Source organism: Peromyscus eremicus, chromosome 6 (assembly GCF_949786415.1).
Source record: "Peromyscus eremicus chromosome 6, PerEre_H2_v1, whole genome shotgun sequence".
Lineage (NCBI taxonomy): Eukaryota > Metazoa > Chordata > Mammalia > Rodentia > Cricetidae > Peromyscus > Peromyscus eremicus.
Window position 1 is genome coordinate 117,538,702 of NC_081421.1, and position 25,636 is coordinate 117,564,337.

The 25,636-nt window shown below is 37.4% G+C and overlaps 1 protein-coding gene across 4 annotated transcripts in view; it reads left to right on the top strand.

Annotated features, from left to right (window-relative positions):
* The window catches only part of Ttll7 (tubulin tyrosine ligase like 7), a 133,382-nt gene extending 108,125 nt beyond the window's left edge, over positions 1-25,257 (top strand). For all 4 annotated transcript variants that reach the window (XM_059266425.1, XM_059266426.1, XM_059266427.1 and 1 more), the window contains 3 exons: positions 6,482-6,642; positions 12,575-12,748; positions 24,880-25,257. In XM_059266425.1, the coding sequence (XP_059122408.1) occupies positions 6,482-6,642; positions 12,575-12,748; positions 24,880-25,000 (456 nt within the window). In that variant the 3' untranslated portion in view covers positions 25,001-25,257. The remainder of the gene's footprint in view (positions 1-6,481; positions 6,643-12,574; positions 12,749-24,879) is intronic.
* The last annotated feature ends 379 nt before the right edge of the window (positions 25,258-25,636 follow it).

The following is a 25,636-nucleotide window of genomic DNA, read 5'->3' on the forward strand; positions in this document are numbered from 1 at the left end:
TTTCCAACTCATCCCCTCTCCTAAGACCAAAGCTTGCCTTCAGAGGAGGCTTCTTGAAAACAGAAAACAAGGAGAATCAAAGGGTATCGGAGCTACCCATGATGATCTGTGGAAAGAAGCAAGCATCTACATTCACCAGATGGCACCTAACTCCCCCAGACGGGGAAAGCTCTCCTGAGCTCTGGGGCTTGTACAGTAGTTGTGATGACTGAAGATTTTTTTCCCCAGGTCCATATTGGTGGGGAATGGTAGTTGTAGAATGGAGGCTTTCTCTAGCTCTATGTCCCTGGCTTACAGGTATATGTGCGTTAGGATATGAGACTGTCATGCTCTTAAATTTTTCCTGAGACTCAGAATAAAATACGTGTAGACTCATGACCCAGAGAGTCTCTTAGTATGCTTTGCACAGTGCTCGGCACAGGGCAGTCAGCTAATCCGCACTAGTTACCCTTCTTGTTGGTTCTTGCAAATCACATGTGATCACCAGGGGCTATATTTAAAAAGGAAGGAATAAATATGTCCTAATCTCAAATTTCTTTTATTTGAAAGATAAATGTCTCTTATAATATAATGTAAAAACTAGTTGCTTAGGGTAATGTTTAAATCCTGAGTATTAATAGAATTGTTCAATTTTGGTTATTTTATATAACTCATATTTATTCTTGAGATTAACTTATGATAACCTGTAATTGGCTACTTTTTTATTCTTTCATTCTTGAATTATGATTTTTGGCCCATTATATTACTCACTAATACATTGTGACAGAAAGTGGAAAAGAAAATTGAGAAATGATTTAAATTTTTATCATGTTTTCTGCTACTGTTCATTCTTACATTGCACCAATCATGAGTCCTGCTTTCTACATTAAATATTGCAAAGCATTAAATGAATAGCTTAAATGAAATTTAAAACAGCATAAATTAAATTGATGCCTGATATGAATATTATATCAGTGTTTTTGTGAATAATTCATATGAAAGTGTTTTTAAAATCCTCTTTGTAATTAAGGAGTCATTATCCAGGATAGCATCTATCATTATCTCTCTTCTGTTCCCTGTGCTTACTGATACACCTCAACATACTGCAGGATGTGCATTTCTGTCCCCACGTCATAGTAATAGACCAGGACGAAGGGAAGTGAAGCCACTGTGTGACTCACACACTTTACTGTGAGGAGCGGTAGCTGGTCTGGTATTCTTCCAGAAAGAACAATATGATTTTGAAAATAGGTTTTACCGAATTGAGTTTTAAATGGGTGTTTGCTTGAAACTGAACTTGGTCATCAGCAGCTGATATCACTTAATAATCACTAGCGAGTGCTTAGAGAAACAAATGATTCATTCTCCTCTTTCCAATTACTGCTTGTTCCTGTAGACAGCAATTGTGTCTTCAAGAGTCTCCATGTACTTGTGAAAACAAGTGCCCAAAAGTTCAGAAGAGGGTGACAGATCCTCTCCAATCAGAGTTCAGGGGGTTGTGAGCTGCCTCCCTGGGTGCCTGGAAGAGAACTCTGGTCCTCTGCAAGAGCAGGAAGCCCTCTTAAAAGCTGAGTCCTCTCTGTAGCACCCTCTTTTTTCTTTTAAACCGTTTTATCTTTTGCTTTCATTTTTATAGGCAATATTCATAAGTTGATAAAATGTTAAGGGAAAAAACTAATCATCATTGAACTTAAGTTAGAATGGTTCTGTTTGTTGATATCTCTTCTTTATAACATTTTGTCGGAAATAGTTATGTCCATTGCTTAAGAGTCTAGCACCTGATTATTTTTCTTGAAAGGCTTTTTGCATATTTCTTAGGGCCTCTTGAGTCTCATTCGTTCAGGTTGATTACAGTACTTGTTTTGTGATAGTCTCCTCATCAGTCTGTGGATGGCCTGTGCTTTTATTTCACGTTTGTGAATCCAACACCTACAGCAACCTCCCCTCTGCCCCCCACCACCCCATCTGAATGGGGATCTGCTCCTCACACTGACAGCACTGTGAGGCTGTGGACCTGTGTGTGTGTGTGTGTGTGTGTGTGTGTGTGTGTGTGTGTGTGTTATATACTGTGTTTTTGTATGTATGAGTGTGTGTGTTATATACTGTGTTTTTGTATGTATGAGTGTGTGTGTGTGTGTGTGTGTGTGTGTGTGTGTGTGTGTATGTATGTGCACACACATTATATATTGTATGCATCCTAGTGGGGACCAGAGGTCAACATTATCAGTCTTCCTTGATTTCTCCCCAGCTTATTTTTTTCTTATTAGTTTTTCATTTGCTCTTATTATGTGTGTGTTTGGGGGATGCATAGCTGTTGTGAACACATGGAGCTCGTGAACACATGGAGCTCAGAGAGAAGCCTTGTGGAGGTGGTTCTTTGCTTCTATTTTCTCAAGCGTTCTGGGGAGTGAACATAGGTCAGCAGACTTCCATTGCTGAGTGACAAGCAGCTTTATCTGCTAAGCCATCTACCCTGCCCCCAACTCACGTTTTTTGAGATGGATCCTCTCCCTGAACCCAGAGGATAGGCCAGTGTGGAGAATGATAACAGATCTAAGAGCTGATAACAAGGTAATTCAGCCAATGGGCTCTTTCAGGCTGAGGAGTTGGTGAGGTAAGAGGTAGTGGCGGTGGCTTGTTCTTCTTCTCTGATCTTTCAGCTTTTACCCCGACATCTGGCTCTGGGTTTTTATTAAGACCAATCAGGATTCGTGCAACATCTGACATCCAACTTTTGGGGCACGAATTCATGAAAAAACCACTTGCCTGTGACTTTGCAGCCACCGGCTCAGGTCGGAGCTGCATGTGACCAGAGTCTCCACCCGACCTGGGCCGAAGTCCCTACCCTGCCAGCTAAGATTTTGTTGAAGCCTCTCTGCAGCAACCTGCATAGACTTTTGGGCTGCAAAAGCCACAGGAGTTAGCTGCTTTTGTGTATTCCCTTGTGCAGACAGCTGGCTCTTTCACTTCTTCCCTCTCCCAGTGGGTTGTGGCTTTTACTGTAACTCCTCCTTGGGCGGCTGCCACACTAGGTAACTACCTCACTTCACTGTCATCTGAATCATCATTGTCAGCAGAATTGGTGAGTCAATTGGGATTTCTTTTTTCTTTTTTTCTTTTTTTTTGTTTTTTGTTTTTTTCTTTTGATACAAGGTTTCTCTGTGTAGCTTTGCACTTTTCCTGGATCTCACTTTGCTGGCCTTGAACTCACAAAGATCCGCCTGCTTCTTAAAGAGGAGAATTAGTTTAAAAAAAAGTCAGAGAGAGTTTTTTCCCCACATTAAAAAATGGGAAACACTATTACAATGGAAAGAGTTTGGTCTCTTTCATAATATATTCAACGGTCTGAAAATGGAGTAATTAAATGAGAGGGTGATTAATGTTGATGGGATTTATAATGTCAATTATAAATATTATTTGTTTGATTATTTGTTTTATCTTCAATAAAGTTGGATAATGTGAGTGCCAAGATAAAAGTTTTAGAAAAACTTGTTAAAACAGATCATAGAGATATTCAGACCCAGACAGAGGAATTTTTTTTTTTTTTTTTTGGTTTTTCGAGACAGGGTTTCTCTGTGTAGCTTTGCGCCTTTCCTGGAACTCACTTGGTAGTCCAGGCTGGCCTCGAACTCACAGAGATCCGCCTGGCTCTGCCTCCCGAGTGCTGGGATTAAAGGCGTGCGCCACCACCGCCCGGCTCAGACAGAGGAATTTAAAGGAGAACCAATTTCAACATTGAATTATAAGGTTCAGAGAAACAGTCTAAGGCTTTCAGTCAACCTTAATTTATCCAGGAACCTTATAGGAACTACCAAATGATAGAATCCTCAAGGGTGTGTAAGAGATGAATGGACTCCTGTGCAAATGTTAGACTTGAGGAGATTCAAGGAAGCAATAGTCTCAGATGGCATGCACTCACCTTTTGTGAAGCAGATGTTAAACTGGTGGTCAGCTTGCAATAGAATTATCTCTCAAGACTGGAGAGAGTTGGTTACAGCAGTCTTAGAGGCTGGTCCCCAATTACAATGGAGGACCTGGTGGAAGGATGAGGCTAAGACCACTGAACAATGGAGTAGGACTAGAATATTGAAATTTGCCAAGATCAAATTCTTGGAGAGGGCGATTATGTTGATCTATAAAGATAATCTTTATATGATGATCACACCCTGGCTTTATGCTACACAGCAGCCCTGAAAACTTGAGAAAGAATTGAAGAAGTAGGAAAGAAAATTGAGTCATTTACAAAAGTTATACAGGACTCCAAAGAAACTTACACTGATTTCTTACAAAGACTGACTTCAGCAGTAAATAGAATGATACCAAATTCAGAAGCTAGACAAATAATAATTGAATCTCTGGCTTTTGAAAATGCTAATGCACAATGCAAAAGGGTAATTAGGCCGTTAAAGGTAAGATCAACACCCTTGGAGGAATGGACCTGAGATACAATCAGTATTGAATCTCATGATCATGATGATGCTTGGATAGGAGAGGTGATTTCCAGAGGTTTGAAGAAAAATTGTAATGTCAAATGTTTCAATTATAGTAAACAAGGTCATCTAAAAAGGGACTGAAAACAGGGTGTTCCTAGAAACAATGTTTTTTTTTTAAAGAAATAATCCCAACAGAATGCTCCTCCCTTCTGGATTATGTAGAAGGTATGGCAAAGGCAGACATTGTACTAATGAATGTAGATCAACAAGGAACAGACAAGGTAATCCTTTGCCTTTGTGGTAGGGAAACTCCCTGAGGGGCTCTCACAGGCCCCCATGTCAAATTCCATTCAGTCTTTCCTGTCATCATGGAGGAAACTCCTTCCCAGAGCAATTAAAGAACCTAATGCCTATTGTAAAACACCATACTCCTGGATGACTGAACAGAGAAGAGAGAACAAAAACTTCAAGAGAAACCTTAAAGTGAATTTTTTGGCAAACTTCTATAAGTGCATAAAGACCAAGATTGAAAATATGAATAAATGATGTTGTCATTGAAGGTCGTGTAGACACTGGAGTAGATGTAACAATAATTTCACCAGAAACTTGGCATCCAAATTGGCCTCTTCAGGAAGTAAATAATCAGCTTTTAGGGACTGGAGCATTATCTCAAGTGAAACAGAGTGTGAGGTGGGTCAAATGTATAGGGCCAGAGGACAGAGAGGAAGATTAAAGCTATATGTGGCTAATATATCCATGAATTTATGGGAATGTGATTTGTTACAGTAATGGAATACCCTGATTAACATTCCTCCAATCACAGAAACAAACCATGAACTAACATATATTTCTGGGAAAAATATTAGAAGGTATTATAAAGTACAGTCACTGATCATTCAGCTTGTACAAGGACAGGGCACCACAGCTGCTGATCTTTCATAGACACCAACAGCTCTACCTTTAAAATGGTTAACAGACAAGCCTGTATGGGTTAAGCAATGGCCTTTAACAACAGAGAAACTACAGACCTTAGAACAGCTGGTACAAGAGCAGTTAAATGTTCAGCAATTGAAGAATCAACCAATACTTGGAATTCTCCTGCATTTGTTATTAAAAAGAAATCAGATAAATGGAGAATGGAAACAGATCTAAGAGCAATTAACAAGATAATTCAGCCAATGGGCTCTTTCAGGCTGAGGAGTTGGTGAGGTAAGAGGTGGTGGCTGTGGCTTGCTCTTCTTCTCTGACCTTTCAGCTTTCACCCTAATATCTGGCTCTGGGTTTTTATTAAGACCAATTGTGATTCGAGCAACAACAGTGAGCTTCAGGAATCTGCCTGTCCTGTCTCTCCACTAATGAGATCACAAATGTGCCATGGTGTCTCTCTTTGTCTTTATGATATTTTTAATGAATCCCTGTGCTTTATAATAATATGATCATGATGTTATGCAACTTAAATTTTTTCTTACTTAGGGTCTAAAAGATATTTACCCATTGACATTGAAATAGTTTATTTTTTTTAACATTTGACATTTCAATACTTTTAGAGTTGGAGTTTGTGGTTTGAGTGAACTAAGGGTTCAACTTCATGTGATCTTTTTCATAAAGCATTTTTTTTAAAGATCTCCACTTGTATTGGTATTCTCTTCTTACTCAAGCAGCATCACTGATCAACAGACTTTCACAAGTGCGTTGGTCTATGTTTCTGTTTGGTTCATCTCCCTTTCTCTTACGGTTTCCCTCTTCCTCCTCTTCTTCCTCCTCTCCCCCATCTCCTTCCCTCTCCCTTCCTGTCCTTTCTCCTGCCCCTCTCCTCTCCTCCCCTCCTCTCTCCACACACACATTCATCTCTTACATTTAAGCCAGCATAGTGGTACATACCCATAATGGGAGCATTGGGAGGTTGAAGCAAGAGACTCAGGAACTCAAAGCCAGCTTCAGTGACATAATAAAGTCTGGGTCAGCCTGGGCTACAGGAGGTGACACACACCTTTCTTTGATAAGAGATATCTTTGAACTTAAGACTCACGTATGCATATGTAGATTTTAAGTACTTGTTTTTCCATTAGGTTTTAGACATAGTAAAATCAAGTGTCCGTACAGTTCTTCCAAGGATCTGGAGGGTCCCCGATGCTGAAGAAGTGAGTTTATACCGGATTTTCAACCGGGTGTTTAATCGCTTACTCTGGAGTCATGGCCAAGGTCTGTGGAGTTGTTTCTGTGATTCAGGGTAAGTTGAAGTCATTTAATTCTCTGTTACTGCAATTTTAAATATTTTACTATTAGCTATAGAGGCAGACAAAGGACATGGTCAAATATCTTTATAATAGTCTTTTAAAATATGAATTTTTATTGCATATAATTATAGTATTCAAGTATAACTTATATCAATTAAGTTGATTTGTGTAAGTCAATAGTGAGCTCTGGGCTCAATGAGAGACCTTTCTTTCCAAAAATAAGGTAGAGAGAAATCAAGAAATCAAAATCAAGTTTGATGGAGGGACCCGACATCAAACACATGTGCGTGCACACAGAATATACATACCACACCATGCATACACACATACATACAGAAATATGCATACACATTACACACACAGACACACACACATACATACACTACACACATACATACATATACTGCACACATACACACAAACATACATACTTATACATACATGAGCAATAAAAGAGATTTCTGGGCAGTCTTGACTCCAGTGTTTCATTTATTTATTTTATTTTATTATCAAGATTATTGCCTAAGCTGTAGTGATTTCCCTCATCTATCATCAGAATCTAAACTTGTCTACAGACACAGGCTGTCTAAAACACTCATTCTACCTTCTTTAGTCTTTACTCTCCTGTTTGGTACATACTCCAGAAAAACTCATCATTTTTCAAATATCTTAAAAATCTGTCCATTCTGCATGATTTGAGCCCTATGTAGAGGCCCAGAGTACACCTATCTGTGTTGAAAAATCTTAACATACTGTTCTGCTCTGAGACTCCGAGTCATTCATGCCTTTTGCAGACCCCTTCTCAGCAATATGTGTTTTCCCTCATCTGTCATTCACCAGGAGAAGAGCACTCTGGGATGTGATGCCATCTGAGGACAATCTTGCCTATAAGACATCCCTACAGAGATTTAGGTGAAATATTTGATCTGCGTTCTAAAGCCCTCTAATTGATGGCTTTCTGGAATGTTTCCGTCAGAACTCTTTTTGGTTTGGTTTGTTTGTTGATCCTTTAGCTTGCTTCTACATATGGATTTCAGCTCCTGCCAACCATGGAAAGCTGTGATACAGTTTGCTACTTATCTTAGTGCTGGGTATTTGCCAGTGTCAATATCTAATGGTATATGTCTGGTGACTTCATTGATCACAGGGTTTTATTTATTCACTCTATTTGGTAACACATTCTGGCCTGGCTGAGTTTCCTTTTCACCTGCCACTAACATAATAGTCTGTGCAAATTTTTCTGGTGGTATCTTTCCCTACAAATACTGACAGCTGTGGTAAGCCACGCTTATTGATGGTTTACGAAGCATAGGACAGTTGTTCATATAATCACTATAAAATATCTAGAGTAAACTATTACTATTATCTTAATTTGACAGGCAAAGAAACTAAAACATGTACAGAATATGTAAATTATTCAGGCTCCCATAGAAACTGGGTGAGCCTCCATTTAAACCCGGGAAGTCTGAGTTGAGCTCTAAGAGAAGGGCCTTCTTGGCTGTTCCCAGACGTATTTGCCATTGACCAGCATTTGCCATTTGCTTCACTTCAAGCCCCCAACATTAGCCAAATCCTTAGCCAGTTATGCCTGAGCAGGTGGAGGAGAAATACTTTGGAGTTTAATATGGCTTCACTCTACACCCATTTCTTTCACGCTGGTGGTTTTAGATGTTTAGCTCTGAGCTTTTTTTGATAGATAAACAAGTGAGCTTTGTAGGCTTTCTTGACTCCGTGAAGCCACATGGTACTACTTGTGTTTGGTCCTCACTTTGGATCTTCCACAATTCTACTGTAGCTTTTGAAGCTTTGCCCCATCAGTATGAACTCCTTTAATAGCTGATCTGACAGCTAATAAGATAGGATGAAAGAAATCTAGTTTCATTTCTCAAAGAATGATTTTAATAAAAAAAGTTGCTTTCTTGCTCAGCTATGTGGAAAATATTAGACAAATAATTTAAATAACAATAGGACAGCTCCATTCCTGTCTCTGTGTGTTAATACACAGGAATAAGATTAAACAAATAAGCTATCTTGCCTACCTCCAGAGACATTGAAAAAGTATTATAAATCTTCCTTTCTAGTTTCAATAAATTCAGCCTAGGTCTTTTGTATTAGACAGCAAATATCCTGATCTTTCTATTCTTGGATGCTCATGCCCAAGAACCCTTTGGTTCCATGTAGTCCTCCCTGGGAGGGTTTTTATTAAAGATATATTTTGTTTAAAAAATTCTGTGTGTCTGGTTTTTTGAGGATATGTACATGTGAGTGCAGGTGTCCATAAAGCCCCAAAGAGGGTATTGGATCCCCTGACGCTAGAGCTACTGGTGTTGTGACCTGCGCAATGTAGATGCTGGGATTCAAAGTCAGGTCCTCTTGGAAGAGCAGGAAGCACTCTTAACCACCGAGCCATCACTTCTACCCCGCTGGAAGGGTTTTGATGGTCCACATTCTGATTGTAGTCAGTCTTGTGAGCAGTGTAGTTCTTGAAATTTCCTTAAATAAAATTATCTGCTGTGTTTTCCTGGGCTAAGAGAATTCTAGATTTCTGTGGACTCTAACTCAGGACAGATGGCTATGGTGAGTAACATTTCAGTTGAGACCTGCAGGAAGAATAGGTGTTGACCACATAAAGCGGTGAGGAAGAGGAGGGGGAGGAGAGGGAGAATGTGGAGGAGAAAGGGGGAGATGAAGAGAAAGGGGAAATGGTGTAGCAAAGAACCATGTGGAAAAGGATTCTCCAGTCCTTTCTGTACCCAGAGCAAGAGATTCTGGTTTAGACCTTTAGCCCAAAACATTTTCTGTGGGAGTTTGTCATATGGAAGCTTTATTATTTATTTTTAAGATCTTAGTTCAGAAATAAACTTTTAGAAACATTCTAAGACACATTCTTGGATATGTTAAAAGACAGAGGCATACTTGTCCATACATACAATGGAGCTACCCAAGAGTTACTTAAGTTGTATTTGTCTAATATTTACATTGTAACTGAGAAAGAAAGCTATACTTTTTTTCCTTAGCTAAAATCATTCCTTGGAAATGAGAAGACAGGATTTCACCTCGACTTCCTAGCTGTCAAAGCAGCTGTTAAAGGAATACATAGTGATGGGCAAAGCTTCAAAAAATAAAGTAGAACTGTGGAAGATCCAAACTGAGGGCCAAACACAAACAAGCGGCTTCACAGACTGGCTTGGTTCTAGGTTTTGAACTAGTTTGAAAAACACATGCACAAAATGTAGACATTAAGTGATGTAACCCTCTTCCTTCACAGCCCTCCCATTTGGCTGTGTTCATGGTAGGTCTCCAGCACTCAAGTCTTTCTTCTAGTGATTGTTTACTCACTTGATAGACTGTCTACATTTTAATCAGACAAAGCAAAACTGTTCTTTCTCCTTTCTCTGTACATTTAACCATCAGTTAGTCTTCTTCCAGAGTACAAAGGAATAAATTATTTCCCTTCAGATAAATGTTTTATTAAAATTTTCATAAGAGAGAGGGTGAAGTGGTTGGATTATCGAATAATAGGAGGACTTTCAAAGTCTTGGGATTTCATTAACCCCTCTTTGTTGTGAGAAGTATTCAGGATTTTATCCCTTGTCATTATGTCACTAAAAATGTCATCTAAAGCCATCCCCTTTAATATTTCTCTGAGGATTAGGGAAAACCCAAAAGAACTATTTAGTCATTTAATTTTTCTTTTGGAATTCATTGATGTTAGTGCTTTTATTCCCTTTGAATTTAGATTCAGAAAGCAGGCAAGGAGACCCCTGGGTTCTTTGATTTGAAAGCACTGGAATTTTCAACTCTTTCTATCTCCTTTACCTTTGTTAAAAACAACAAGAACAATAACAAAAACCTTTGTGCTATTACTTTGGAACAAGGGTAGCAAAGGAACATTTCATATATACCTGCAGCTGAGGAGCGCACGTTGCTGAATATCACAGCTCTCTTGTGTATTGGCTCTGGTAGTCTCTGGCAACAAGACTTGGGTCTTACTCATTTCCTCTTCTCTTATGAGGAGTTTTGTATGCTGATATTTGAATATAACTAATATACTAGAATGAAGTGTTTTGCCAGTGTGTATAGGACAGTGGTTCATACATTTGTCTTGAAAAGAGAATGGTAGGCCAGTCAAAGCTGTTTTCCTTCTGTAAGCAGGAGCCAGAAAACTGACTAGCCATGCATCAATGGCCTCAGAGACAAACTTCACACATTATGTAAACAAGTTACATCAAATTGAAATGAAGAATATCTTTCTTCCATATTTTTTCTTCCTCTCTTCCCTCTAAATCTCAAGGTCAGTAAAGAAAAATAACCTTGATGTGAGAGACCTGGTACAGATCTAATCAGATGTTTCAAAGTATAAAAAATTTTAATAGTCCTATTCAACATGGAGGGTAATGAGGGAGATAGATGTTCATAGACATATGAGAATCCCAGCAGAGAGGGCTAGATGGGCAGTTGAAACATAGGATGTTTTCTATGTGTATTTACAGGCATATACAATTTTACATCTCTCATCTCAGACGTCTAAGGTCTTTTAGATTATGCATATTAAATACAAACATAAATGGTAATTATCTTCTCTAGTGTTTTCTTGCTTCAATTAGGAAAGTTAATTTTATATCTGTAGCTATAATATATGTCTTGATAACACATATATATTGTTAAATGTTTAGTAGTAAATTTTGAGTTAATTGAGCTAGCATTTAATTGTTTATGGATTAGAAATGTTTATGCCTTTGCTAAGGAAAAATTATTATATTTAGACCTTAACATTTCTGACCCCAGAAGAAAATCCACTTCTTTCAATGAACTCACTTGAGCTTTAACCCTGTAGGAAAATCTGTCCTTTGCTGATGACATGCTGTCTTCTTGAAACATGTTTTTCCTCAGAAAATAAATAATAGTTTTTCAGGGAAAAACAAAACAAAACAAAAAACCTGTAAACACTTTGAAGTGTGTAAAGAATTTTTTAAAATTCCAAATATATAGAATAGTTACAGAAGGTTGAAAATTGAGTCTTTGGATTTTCCTTTTGAGACTTTTTTTTATTTCATGGAAAAAGATTTTTCCTTAGTATTTTTTTTTTCTTTCTGAAAACCTGTTCTTTCTTGATGAGGATTACAAAAGTTGGCTTTTGTAAAAAGAGACTTGAGCCATTACAAAATTTCAAGCCACTTTCCTCTCAAGGTTTGAAGAGTTACCCCTCCTCTATCCATGCTAAGGTACTCCGGAATTAAGCCTTGGACGATAGCTTGGGATTTGATAAGAGTAACACAGACAAACATGCACACACAAACAAATGGGGCTTTCAGGGGGTTGTGAGCTGTTCTCACTTTGGAGTGAGTTTCCTGAAAGAAGGACACCAGCTCCTGTGTGGGAGGTGAGTACCTGTTGGGGTGGCATCACTACTAGAGTACACGTCTGCATTAGAGGAAGCATAAGGGACAGTTAATACAGAGAGTATTTTAAAAGGGATGTTCATAATCAACCAAACTGAGTTTCCTAGAGCAGGGTAGCCATCAATTAAATTACAATGACTTTGTAATCTCTTTGTGTCTAGCATTATGCTAAATATAGAATTCAAAAAAATCTAAATTCCTAGAATACCTGAAATTAGAGAAATTAACCAAATACTTTACTTTAATATGGAACGGCTTCATTTTTTAAAGCAGGAATGAGTCATTTTGTTATCTATCCATGTGGGTAGCACTAATGGACTTAAAGACAAAATTATATAATAATTCAGTTTTTAAAAAATGAAGACTAACTTCCTAATTTGTGTCTATTATAAAACTTTCCTATTCATTACATACGGGAGAGGCCATTTCTACCTTGTTTCCCAGTTTGTTGCTAGGTAGGTGATCTAGCTGGTTGCCATTTTTAACAGTGAACACGAAGTCATGTCTGTTTCTATGCCGACAGAACTTCTTGGGAGAGCATCTTCAGTAAGAGCCCAGAGGTGGTGACTCCTCTGCAGCTGCAGTGTTGCCAGCGCCTGGTGGAGCTCTGCAAGCAGTGCCTGCTGGTGGTTTACAGGTACACCACTGAAACAAGAGGGCCGATCACAGGCATTGGTCCCGACTGGGGCAACTCCAGGTGAGTTCTACATCCTCAGTCCCCCGTGAGTTTTGTGTAGAGACATGGCATCAAATAGTTTGAAATTGAGAGGCTAAAAGATTAGGATATTTTTTATGCTTATATAACTAGGGCATCATCAAAAAACTGAAACTATATCCATTCTCTAATCTACAAAACAGCTTTGATTTGCCCAGTTTTGTCTTTAAGAAACTGAACAGCAATTGCTAACCTAAAGGTGATAGATGTGATGTGATTGGAGATAAGCATATTTGATTTATATATATATATGTGTGTGTGTGTGTGTGTGTGTGTGTATTCAAAACCTGTTGAAGAGCACTCCAAAATGTTGGAATAAAATGAACTACTATTAGGCATTCCAACATTCATCCTTGTTAACAGTATGGTTGAGAAGGTGCATTTGCTTTGATTTTATTGTTCAGCATGCTTCTACCAAGACATTGCCACAGCAATCAGCAGGAGATAAATTTTTGTCAAGTTCTATCTCAAAATACAGTTTCATGCATGTCCAGTTAAAACATGTAGTTTTCTAAAAGTCGGAAACACAACAACAAGAAGCAACTGTTAAGCTGCAAAAGTACAGAATAAAAAAGTAGTCCATTTTAGAATGTTCCCATACAGTTACAATTCCTATTAGAATTAAAGGTGAATTGTAACTTTGGGTATTTGTTGCAGCTTGGTTTAGTGATAGAAACTTGAACCCAGGATTTCACACAGGATAAGCAAGTTCTCTATACACTGAGCTGCATTCCCAGCTTTTGCCACTTCAGTTTTATTATACGAAAGTTGTAGTGCTGCTTAAAGTAGAAGAAAGGGAGTCATGAATATGAAGTCATAGTAAAAAAGAGTCAAGGAGTAGGCTGAAAAATGAAGAGCAAATGGGATCACTAGATATGGATATAGTAGAAGATCTTGGGGAGGCCACTGAAGCCCACTTTCTACCACAGTGACCTGTAATCACAGAATAGATGTTTTTCCTAGAAAGGACCAACACACATATTTGTCTTAGATTTTGTTTTATGTACACTGTGTAGAATATCTAATCTGTTTTATCTTTTTGCAAATAGTAGCCAATTGATCATAACAATCCCAGAGACGAAGTTAGCTGTTATTTTTTAAATATGTGGACAACATTAAAGTTATACTGCACAGTTATAATGGGAAATAAATCTTTCTTTAGTGGTTTCATCGATTTGAAAGGATGCTAACCATTGTTTTGACATTGCAGCCCAGAAATGAAGAGCCCTTCTTTAAGGAGTAGCATGCTGTGCATAATCAGGGAAGCTTCAAATTCCCACATAGGACAGAATTTATCAGTTCTCTTTTGTGTCATCCTGCAATTCTAGCTCTTACAGCTCAGTTTCAATTGATGGATCAGGTAGCTTTTGTGAGCAAGGCAGAGGATGGTCTCCTGGTTGGTCTGGGAAGATGTCACATCCACGATTACTTCCTGTCTTTTATTTCCTTCTAATCTTTGTGTTCAGGAGAGATGTTCCTGGTCCTGAAATCGTCAGTTCTGGACTTCTGGGAGATGCTCAGATGAGCCTGGGGTTAAGAGTCTAAGCATTAAAAAAAAGAGTCTAAGCATTATGAGGTGTTTGTAAATGCATCGTCATTCCTGCCCAAGTTCAGAATCCTGAGAGTTCAAAATGTAATTCTGCTGACAAGCTGTACTGGGGAAATGATGTAGATGATGCCAGTGAGTTTCTAATACCAAATTACAAGATCAAACTTATCCTTTTCAAACCAGAGTTGGCTCAACACAAAATTTCTATTCCCTTAGTTCCATGAGGGCTAGGGTGCAAGTGGGCATGCCACTTCTCTGCAAGGGCTGAGCCAGCCAAGCTTGCATCCTCCCTTTAAATCCAATAATCAGATAATGTAGTTCTGGAAAGAGGCCAGGACATTTACACTAGTGAGAGTTAGCTATTCACAGAAACCCAAGAAGTGGAGGGAAATAAACATCTTTTCAATATCTAGCTATTAAAACTCAGGTGAATCAATTTAAGAACATCCATTTTCTCTCACAGGGAAATGAATCTGTAACATTTTTCTTTATAGAGCTTAGCATTTAATAGATTGATTGCTTTTATTTATGAAGTATACCTGATAAAATATACATGTGAATGTATATGTATAAATTAATTGCAAATAATAGCATACGTAAATATGAATATACCATATGCATTCATGAGGTATGCTTGGATACTTTTATGAGAGGATGTATTTTTGGATATTTCATTTAAAAACCGAAAGAGAGGCAGTTAGCATCACCCAGTTTTATAAACCCATGCATAATGTGTCCTTGAGCAGTATTTCCTAGGAGGTTTTAACTATTATATGGTAGACATTGGTTTCTGATCTTGCAACCTTACAGAAATAACACATCAATAAAAATGACACAGCACACACAAGTCTCATGAAAACTAAACAATTAGATTTTGTGTAGGAACTGAGGTATTCATTTGGAAATATGTGCCTGTCTATGCACTCTTCAGAGTACTGAAGTTTCAGACCAGTTTGATGCTTCGCTGAACTGAGATTAGTTCTTAAACTGTGAGTTCTCCAACTGCTTTTAGGTGTTCAGGTTTTCAGGAGTTTACCACCAACCTCATCTTGAGAATGGAAACAGAGAGAACTTAGTTTCTCTTTGTTATAAGAGAACTTATACTTACCTGCCTTTGATACCCAAAACCAAACAGAGCTTTCTTGGCAAAGAAAAATAAGTGTTTATTGTAACCTATCAAATAAATGTAAAATATGAAGCTATATATTAGCAAACTGAAACAATTATAGGGAAGGTAATCCCCCATCCAGCTTCAGCTTGTGGTATTAGTGATAGAGTCCATTACCTGAAGAACTGATTGAAGTCTTTTGCTACCTAATGGATTAGAAGACCATTTCAAAAGGTCCAGGGATAGGGCTGGGATGTGGCTCCGTGACAGGAATGTTTGTGGTGGGTGTAGCAGGCCCTGGGTTTGAGCCCTGATATTGCTCCATCCAGGTACAGATAAATCACCTTATCAAATTCAGTTACACTTGTGATTAGAAAGTTGTTTAGCCAGCCAGAAAAAGAAGAGGAAGAATTTTTGCAGTTCAATACAACATAACTACAGAAGTCTCATAACAAACATGCCTAAATGTCCAGGCATTTCCTTCTCAAATGAGGAACAAGGCAAGATTGCCTGCTCTCCCTATTCCTGTTCAGCCTTGTAACTGAAGGGCCTAAACATACTAATGATAAAGACATGTAAAAGGCATCTGGTTTGAAATGGAGAACTAAAGGTTTATTATTAGTGAATATAACTATATATTCATATGCATCTATAGATAAACAAAGTAACTTTAGCTAACTTGATGAAATCCGTCGATCTAAGAAAGTAAATTATTATATTCTTTATTAACAACAGAGAGCTAGAATCTGAAAATTCAAGCACCAGCATTACTATCTTGAAAGAATTTTTAATAATTATAGGAATGCATCTAATAAGGATATATAAGATCTATATTCCGGAAAATGTAAAAATGGAAACATATACTTTAATAATTAAAATCATCATTATAATGCCATTTTCTCTCAAACTGTTCCATACACCCATGAATCCAATATAATCTTACTGTATTTTGCAACACATTTTTGTATTTACTTATTTTTGATAGCAGAGATATTTGTTCCTAGTTTGTTTTAGCATTTAAAGCACAGAAGAACAAAATAAAAAAAAATAGGTAAGACAATCATAAAATAGAAACTCAAAGTAGGATTTACAAACTACTTGTTGGAAAGCCTAGAACCAAAATAAGGTAAGTTAAAATGATGTAAAGTTGACAAGCAGTTGGACCAATGGGACTACTGTGGAAAGCCATAAGCTAGCTCAAGCATACCAAGAGACTTGACTTATGACAAAGGGGGCCCACCTTCTTTATAGCAAATGAAGAGAGGAAGATTACTCATACAATGGTGATAGGAGAGTTGGATTTCCAAGTACTCTAGAAAAGAAACCCAACTTTATCCATGAAAATGATGAGCTAAGTAGACAGTCATGAAGGGTAAAACTGCAAATTTCAGAGGATAATTTAGGAGAATAACTTCATGAATTTGAGATGTATAAATGACCATTAGAAAAGTAGCTTCAAAAGTGTTAATAATAAATAAAAAGATGAATATGTTTTTGTATGAAAATTAGGTATGTATACATATGGTTATCATAACAACCTATTAAAAATAAAAACCTAAAAGCTACAGCATAGAGGAAGATGTCTGAAATCTATATAACATATGAGAAAGTTGTGTTACAAGGCATGGGTGTGCAGGGCTATAATCCCAACATTCAGAAACAGAGGTGGAAGCAGAGAATCAGGAGTTCAAAGCCAGCCTTAGCTAGATAGCAAGTTCAAGCCAGCCAGGGTTACATGAGACCTTATCTCAGGACAAAAGGCAAAACACAAACAAAAATAAAGTGTGATACAAATTTTACATGAATTCCTACAACTTCTAAGGAGAAGAACAGATTGGTTAATGGAAACTTGGGGAAGATAACTTGGAAAAAAGGACAATAAACATTTAAAAATATATATAGGCAAACTAGAATTCAAGATACTACAAAATAATAGAACAAAGCATCCCCAAAGCTGCACACCAGGACCCACCAAGAACATCAAGAAATGAGAATTGCCTTCATGACAGAAAACAATGAAAATGGATGACAGTTCAGCATTTCATACTGGACTCCACCATTTTCATAGCCACTGTGCCAGTAATTTCCTATCAGAAATGTGTAAGTGTGAACACAAAAGATCCTTTCTACTATGGTCATGGTATAATTTACTTATAACATTTAAAAAAACCCAGAAACCTAAGTATCCAACAGATGAACAGATAGGTTTTCTGTAATATCACACAATGGAATGACACTCTGGTAAGGAAAATGGTTTACCTGCATATACGAGGATAGGGGCTCAAACATAAAATGGAGCAAACTTATCCAGGTACAAAGGAATATGTACTTTATAAAGAATACACAAAACAGTGTTTAAGGAAGATGGGCTTGGATGGGAAATAAGGATGTAAGCATCATGAAGATCAAGATGGGGAGAGGACTGTCATTCTGAGCTCAGGGATTCTACAGATGTTCAGCTGCTTAATGTGATGGTTTTATACAGTCTCAGAACGTGTTCAGCTGAATGCCGTGTTCGACACCCTTTGCTAAATGTGTGTTACAATTTATACTTAAGAAGTTTCAGGCACATGCTGCCATTAGTGACCTGAAGCTACAACAAGATATGTTTATCTGAGATGAAGGATCATCTTGCTAGTGGGGTTGATGTTCATGACACATCAGTTCTAAGTGTTCATTCATATGCCCTCATTGGCCCTGGGAGATAAGCAGGATGGAAATGCCTAGATTTCTTGAGAGCTGAAGAAACCAGTCTAAGAGGTCTCATATTAGTAGCATGTGACACAGTGGGCATTTGAAAATAGGCCTTGTCCCCTTACTTTCCAAACCAAAGTTGAAATTACAAGGTACCTCATAATGAATGGCTGCTGTCAGTAACGGAATACTATATATCCATGTTGGTGGAGATGGAAAATTGGAAAGCTCAGGCTTTGCTGCTGAGGATGTGGAATGGTGTGGCTGCTGTGGAGTAGAGTTTAGCATTGTCTCAGGAAGCTAAATATAAATGCACATATGACCCCAAAGCGACAACTCTGAGTGTAGACTCAAAGGAACTGAAGCCAGGCACCCCAGTATGCACAGCAACATTTGTTTTACAGAAGCTAAGAGGTGGAACAAACCCAACTGTCCATCAACAACTGAGTGTATAAGCAAAAGGTATGGCCATACAATAGAGTATTAGCTGTGAAACAAAGAAACTCATTCCATAATACAAACAGAGAGGTGTTGCAAATGTTCCAGTTTCTTTCTTTCTTTCTTTTTTTTTTTTTTTTTTTTTGGTTTTTCGAGACAGGGTTTCTCTGTGTAGCTTTGCGCCTTTCCTGGAACTCACTTGGTAGCCCAGGCTGGCCTCGAACTCACAGAGATCCGCCTGCCTCTGCCTCCCGAGTGCTGGGATTAAAGGCATGCGCCACCACCGCCCAGCTAATATGCCAGTTTCATAAGCAGACACAAAAGGACACTTGCAATCCCATCTATAACAACAATTTCAACATCAGGAAGTAAAATTAAAGTTTCCTGGGTAGGAAGGCAGGAAATGAAAAAAAGCTTTTTTTTCTTGTAAATTGAAAAGGAACTTTTTTCATATAATACATTTAATCATGTTCTTCATCTCTCCTAATTTCTCCCAGATCCTTTCTATATCTCTACCCACCCAAATTTGTTTATATCTCTCTCTTTAAGATACAAACAAAAACAAAAAGCCAAGAAACACGCAGAAAAACCCACAAAATGAGAACCAAAATATACAAGCAAAAGACCAATAAGACAAAAAATGCCCAAAACAAAAAGTCAACAAAAATATCACTGATTTTGTTTTGTGTTGGCCAACTCATGGGGCCTACCATGAAATGTGTTTAGTCCATCCAGTGAGACTCCACTAGAGAAAACTAACTCTTCCATTGCCAGTGCAGACAGCTTCTTGGTTAGGGGTAGGAGTCCATGTTCACTTGTCCCATCAGCTTGCACCTGTCCAGGCTTCGAGCATGCTGCCACAGTCTCTGAATTCATCTGTGCATCTGTCCTGTTGTGTCTGGAAGACACTTGTTTCCTCAGAATCCTCCATCACCTCTGGCTCTTAACAATCTTTCTGCCTCCCCTTCTGCATATCCCCTGAGTCTTGAGGAGAGAGGGTTGATGATGGAGAAAAGACAGCATCTTCAACAAATAGTGCTGGTCAAACTGGATGGCTGCATGTAAAATGCAAATAGAATCATATTTATCACCCACCCTGTGCAAAACTCAACTCCAAATGAATCCAGAACCTCAACATAATACACATACCCTAAATCTGATAGAGGAGAAAGTGGAGATTAGGATTGAACTCATTGGCACAGGAAAGGACTTTATGAACAGGTCACTAATAGCACAGACACTAATATCAATAGTGAATAAATGGGACAGAATGAAGCTGAAAATCTTCTGTATGGCAAAAGACACCGTCAATTGGACAAATCAGCAGGCTATGGGATAGGAAAATATTTTTACCAATTGTGTATCTGATAGAGGGTTAGTATCTAAACACAGAAAGAACTAAAAAGGCATAACATCAAGAAGACAAATAGCCTAATTTTAAAGATGGAGTACAAAACTAAATAGCCAGTTCTAAAAAAAAATGAAAGAAAGAAAGAAAGAAAGAAAGAAAGAAAGAAAGAAAGAAAAGAAAGAAGAAAGAAAGAAAGGGAGAAACACAAATGGATAAGAAACACTTAAAGAAACGTTCAGCATCCTTAGTCATCCAGGCAATGCAAATTAAAACTACTTTGAGATTTCATTTTAGCACAGTCAGAATAGCGACAATCAAGCAAGCAAATGACTGCTCATGCTGTCAAGGAAGGAGAGTAATGGTAACACTTATCCACTGCTAGTGGGAGTGATAACCTGTATAGCCACTATGGAAATCAGTGTCATAGTTCTTCAGGAATCTGGGAATAGATGCACCTCAAGATTCAGCTATACCACACTTGGGCGTATACTCAAAGACCTCAACATCCTATTATAGAGATACTTACTCATCCATGTTCATTGCTGCTTTATTCACAATAGCAAGAATTGGAAACAGCTCAGAAGTCCATCAACTGATGTATGATTCAGGAAAATGTGGTACATTTGCACAACGGAATACTTTTCAGCTGTTAAGAAAAATGAAATCATTAAATTCACAGGTAAATGGATGGAGTTAGAAAAAAAAATCATTCTAATGAGGCAACCTAGACCCTCAAAGACAAATATTGTGTCTTTTCCTTTATATGCGGATACTAGCTTTTAAGCCTTTAATTTGTATGCTACCATCCAAATAACCACAGTGGTTAGGTACGTGGTAAGGGACTAGACTAGGGGAGAGGTGCGCATCTCCCCAAAAGAGTGTTTTATAAGTGTTTGGCACTGAACTATGGCTATTTACATGTGCCAGGCGAGTGCTCGCATTGCTGAGTTCCTGAACCCAAACTGAGAAGGAGAAACTAGGAAAATTAATAGGTGTAGAGTTTCTCCTTGGGATGATGACAGTGTTCTAAACATGCAGATGGTTCTATAAGATTGATATACTCGATATAATGAATTTTATATCCAAGAATGATAAAAATTATTTCTGTCATGAATTTCAAGACATAAGGAAAATCCTCCAAAAGCAGAAAGCTCATAGTCTGTTGAATTTTATTTACTCTGCAGTCCTTAAACCAGGTATCTGGGTTTACCTGCTGGAGTTCAGGGGTCCTTGTCCTACTACAGAAAGACACTAGAAGGTGAATGTCACTTACATGTTCAAGGAAAAGTTTCTATCAGTTTTAAATGATTAGTATTCTGGGGATCATCAGAGTTAGCAATAAGATAGCATATATAATTCTATAAAAGTGTGTGTTCTACGTCTCTGTGGTGGGTATGTAAGAATGTATGCACCTAGCCTAACAAATGAGGAGTGTGACTATGGGTGTGAAGTGAATGGAGATAGTCTGATGTATCGCTCTTGGATACCAGTTAGCTGTGAATTATTTTGGTACAGCAAAAATAAGCTAGAATAAAAGCTGTAAACGTCTTTGTATTTTGGTGCTTATACAAAGTCTTCAGATATAGTCTATAAATTTACTTCCTTGAAACAGTCTTCCTGCCTAAAAAAATCAAATTGTGTTATTTAACTCCAATGCAAAGAACAATTTAAAAGTAATCTTTGCTGTTCAGCTACTGGAGTCTCCCAGGAGATATTAGTGGAGACTTCAAGGCAAATAACTATTGCATTCTCCATAACGCCTTGCAATACCCACAGCATTTGCTTTAGGTAAGCAGAGTGTTTTTCCAGTATAATTTCATATACTTTTTCAAGTTCATATCACACTTCTCCTTCTTTCAAGTCCAAAAGAACAGTTTCTCACGAACTACCACTTCTACTAGAAAGTGGGGGTTTGTGGCGTGTATACCCACTGTACTGCATGTGTTATCATACACTTCATATTCCTGAAAGTATTAATAGAATAATTGCATACAAGTTTTAAAATGGGATTTTTGTGTACCCTCACAAGTGTCTGGAATTGTCATGGCCAAAGAGTGCAGTGCTGAGGAGCGGCAATGTTGTAGATGTGCGTGGGCTCTGAGACCTGTCACGTCCCTTCACTAGCTATGTGACCAGAGGAAAGACAGTCAGTCGGTCCTATGTGCTTCATACAGCTTATCTGTAAAAATGTTACTAACTGTGATATTTACTTAGATAATTGTTATTAGAATAAAATATGTTGATATTCATAAAAAATTACGATAACATTGGCCTGTAAAATGCTATTTAAATAATTATTTAATATAAAATAAATTACCTAGGATCCTGTATTTTGTGATTTTATTTGTTTATTTTTTCATATGCAAAAAATGGAGCTTAAAGTTTTTGTGGGGCTGGGTATGATATCCCAATACTCAGGAGACTGAGGGCTGGAGGATCATAGGTTCCATACCTACTGAGAGAATAGAAAACGTTTTTATGCATGTTACTAAAGTGTCAATAGTGCTGATTTATTGAAAATTAAAATTTTAATTGGAAGCTTGTAAAGATAGCTCAGTGGATAAAATGTTTGCCCCACAAGCATGAGACCTGTATTTGGATCCCCTGAGCCTACATTAAAGCAAAAACTCAGCAGGTGTAATGGCCACCTGTAATCCCAGAACCCAGGAGATGAGGGATGTTCAGGACAAGCTGGCTCCCTGGACTTGGTGAACTTCAGGTTCAGTGACAGACCCTGTGTCAGTAAATAAAGTGGTGAGTGATGGAGCGAGACAACTGACATCAACTTCGACCTCTACGCTCATGCTCCACCACATGCACGTACACCACACACATAGACATGTGTAATGCAAAGTTTGGCAGAAATGTTTACTGTGTCACTCCTGATGCATTTTCTGCAGTGTAGAATGTCCCCACCCAGTGTGGACTGGTGGGTTTTGATCACATACCTTAGCTTATTTGCTCCTTGCCCTACCTAAGAAGGGACGCTTTCCCATGACAAAGGTATCAGATTAATCATTAAGACTTCACCAGCACTTGACATCATAATTAATCCATATAAATTACCCTAGTGATAAGAAAATAATTTATATAATCTGTGATGTGAGAAATCAGTTGTTTCATTATTCATCAAACATTCTGGAGTTTTGATTTAATTTAGTTTGTTGTGTATTATTTTACTGCTCTATTAACTTAATGATTGGTGCAATTATTTATAGTTTGTGATATTAGGTAACAGATTTAGTAGGTATTATTATTCATGATGAAATAATGTTTATGGATATTATGGAAAATTCTATTTTAATCTGAATGCTGTTTGCAGTTTGATTATAATGAATTCTTTTCTTTCTCTAAGATTCACATGAAACAACTGTAAATTTAATTTCCCATTAGTATAGATGCATCCTAATTCTCAGCATTGTTACACATAGAATAGGCAGCTGACAGTTCTTACTCCTCACTTTGTTTCTTATGTGTTCGTTTATGATGTCGTTTGTTTATTTTTCCAAGACCACAGCTAATGACTGGTCTTTATTGTTGATTCTGTTGTTGGGAATTCCTCAGAGACATCTGTGTCCTGGCTTTGCAGTGCATTGCTCTAGTCGTTACTACAACATAGGCTTTATATAACTTACAGAATTTCCATTTGTATTTATGGATTTCCTTGGCCATTCAGTTCAAGACCTGTAGATTGGACTGGCTAATCTATCAAGGTTTTCACAGGAAAAGAAAATATGGGTGCCCAACTCATATGTAATTCCCAATTTTCAAAGCTTGGTATTGAAAACAAACAAAGCCGGGTATGGTGGTGTATGCCTTTAACTTAGCACTGGGGAGGCAGAAGCAGTTGGATCTCTGTGAGTTCGAGGCCAGCCTGGACTACAAAGTGAGTTCCAGGACAGGCTCCAAAAGCTACACAGAGAAACCCTGTCTCGAAAAATAAAAAATATTAAAAAAAAGAAAAGAAAACAAACAAAAAACAATGTCCAGTTTCTTGGTAAATTGGACCTGAATTAGCATATAAATTTACTTGTAGTCTTTACTATTAATTGTAAATATTCATACTTTTATTATGTAAAAATTAATTAATGGTTTGTTTACATAATTTTGGCATCCTGGTGGAGATACATATACATACATATATATATATATATATATATATATATATATATATATATATATAAATCTTTTTTTTTTTTTTTTTTTTTTTTGGTTTTTTGAGACAGGGTTTCTCTGTGTAGCTTTGCGCCTTTCCTGGAACTCACTTGGTAGCCCAGGCCGGCCTTGAACGCACAGAGATCCACCTGGCTCTGCCTCCCGAGTGCTGGGATTAAAGGCGTGCGCCACCACCGCCCGGCTATATATAAAATCTTATACATATACTATCTTGTCTTTCTGGAAATACATTTGAATTCATAGTTACATCAGTCTGTAACCATCAACACCGAATTGTTTAAGAATACAAAATACATTAAGGATGTTTTAGATTAACTATAGTTATAGTGAATCAATGAGACATTATATAATTAGGATTCATGGTTCTAGATCTTTCAAATAAATGCTGTTGTTAATGTGGCTTACCAAATTCTCCATGGAAATCATTAGTAAAAGGCTAAAGATTTGAGTGTCTGATTCTTATATCACATGTTTTAAAGAGCTATTTACCTGGCTCCACATGTTACTTACAGGCACTGATAACGAGTTATAAGTTAATGTGAGCCAACAAACAGCAATGTGATGTTTGAATAGAGTGATGATAGCACATCATGAGATACCAATTTCATATGTTATGTATATGTGTGTTCAACTTTCTGAAGTTTAATCTTAGGATGGAAATTTCTGTATGAATTGTATTGTGATAGTCACAATTTCCAGATAAGAAAGGTAAATAACTAGTTGTATAATCCTTTCATGAATGACATTGACTTTAAAGTTTTTTCAACAAACTAATTTTTTAACTACCTTGTTTTTAGGCATTTGCTACCAGGGAGTACCCAATTCCTCATGAGATCATCACTGTACAACATGAAATATAATTCACCCGGAATGACTCGCTCCAATGTTTTGTTTACATCCCGATATGGCCATTTGTGAGACTGAGTAGAAGACTGCCATGGGCTGTACATAATAACAATTCATTTATTTTCTCCAGCTGAACCTTAAGGAAGTGGCCCTTATGTGCTGTTTTATGTATATATGTCATAGAAGTGTGTGGAACACACACACACATGCACTCAAGTAACATATAAATATATATTTATTATATGTAAGAAGAATTAGCAGAAAACTGAATATAAGGTTTAACCTTTCTGGAAATGTAATAAACCATATTAAAGTTGTTTACACAAATATGCAAATGTGTAGAATTTGCTAGGTTTATAATTAATTACTTCCTACTAGAAATGTTATTTTTGCTGCAGAGTATATAAAGCAGAATCGATCTTGAAGAGCCCATCACAGTGTTAAATAATTTTCTAGATAACACAGCTTTGACTTCAGAAAGCACTAATAGTATCTTATTACTTCTCTTCCTCACAGTAGCTATTTAACAGTGAAACACAAAAGATGTAGAAGCCTGGGGTTGGTTTAATGATAGGATTAGGATAAAACGGGCTTATTGTTACTATAGCACACCATAAAGTACTAGAAAATATCCCAGCCTGACTCTCCAACATTTTATTCCCCTATAGGGAAATTTAGCTACTTGTTCTAGTGTGTATTTTTAATAAA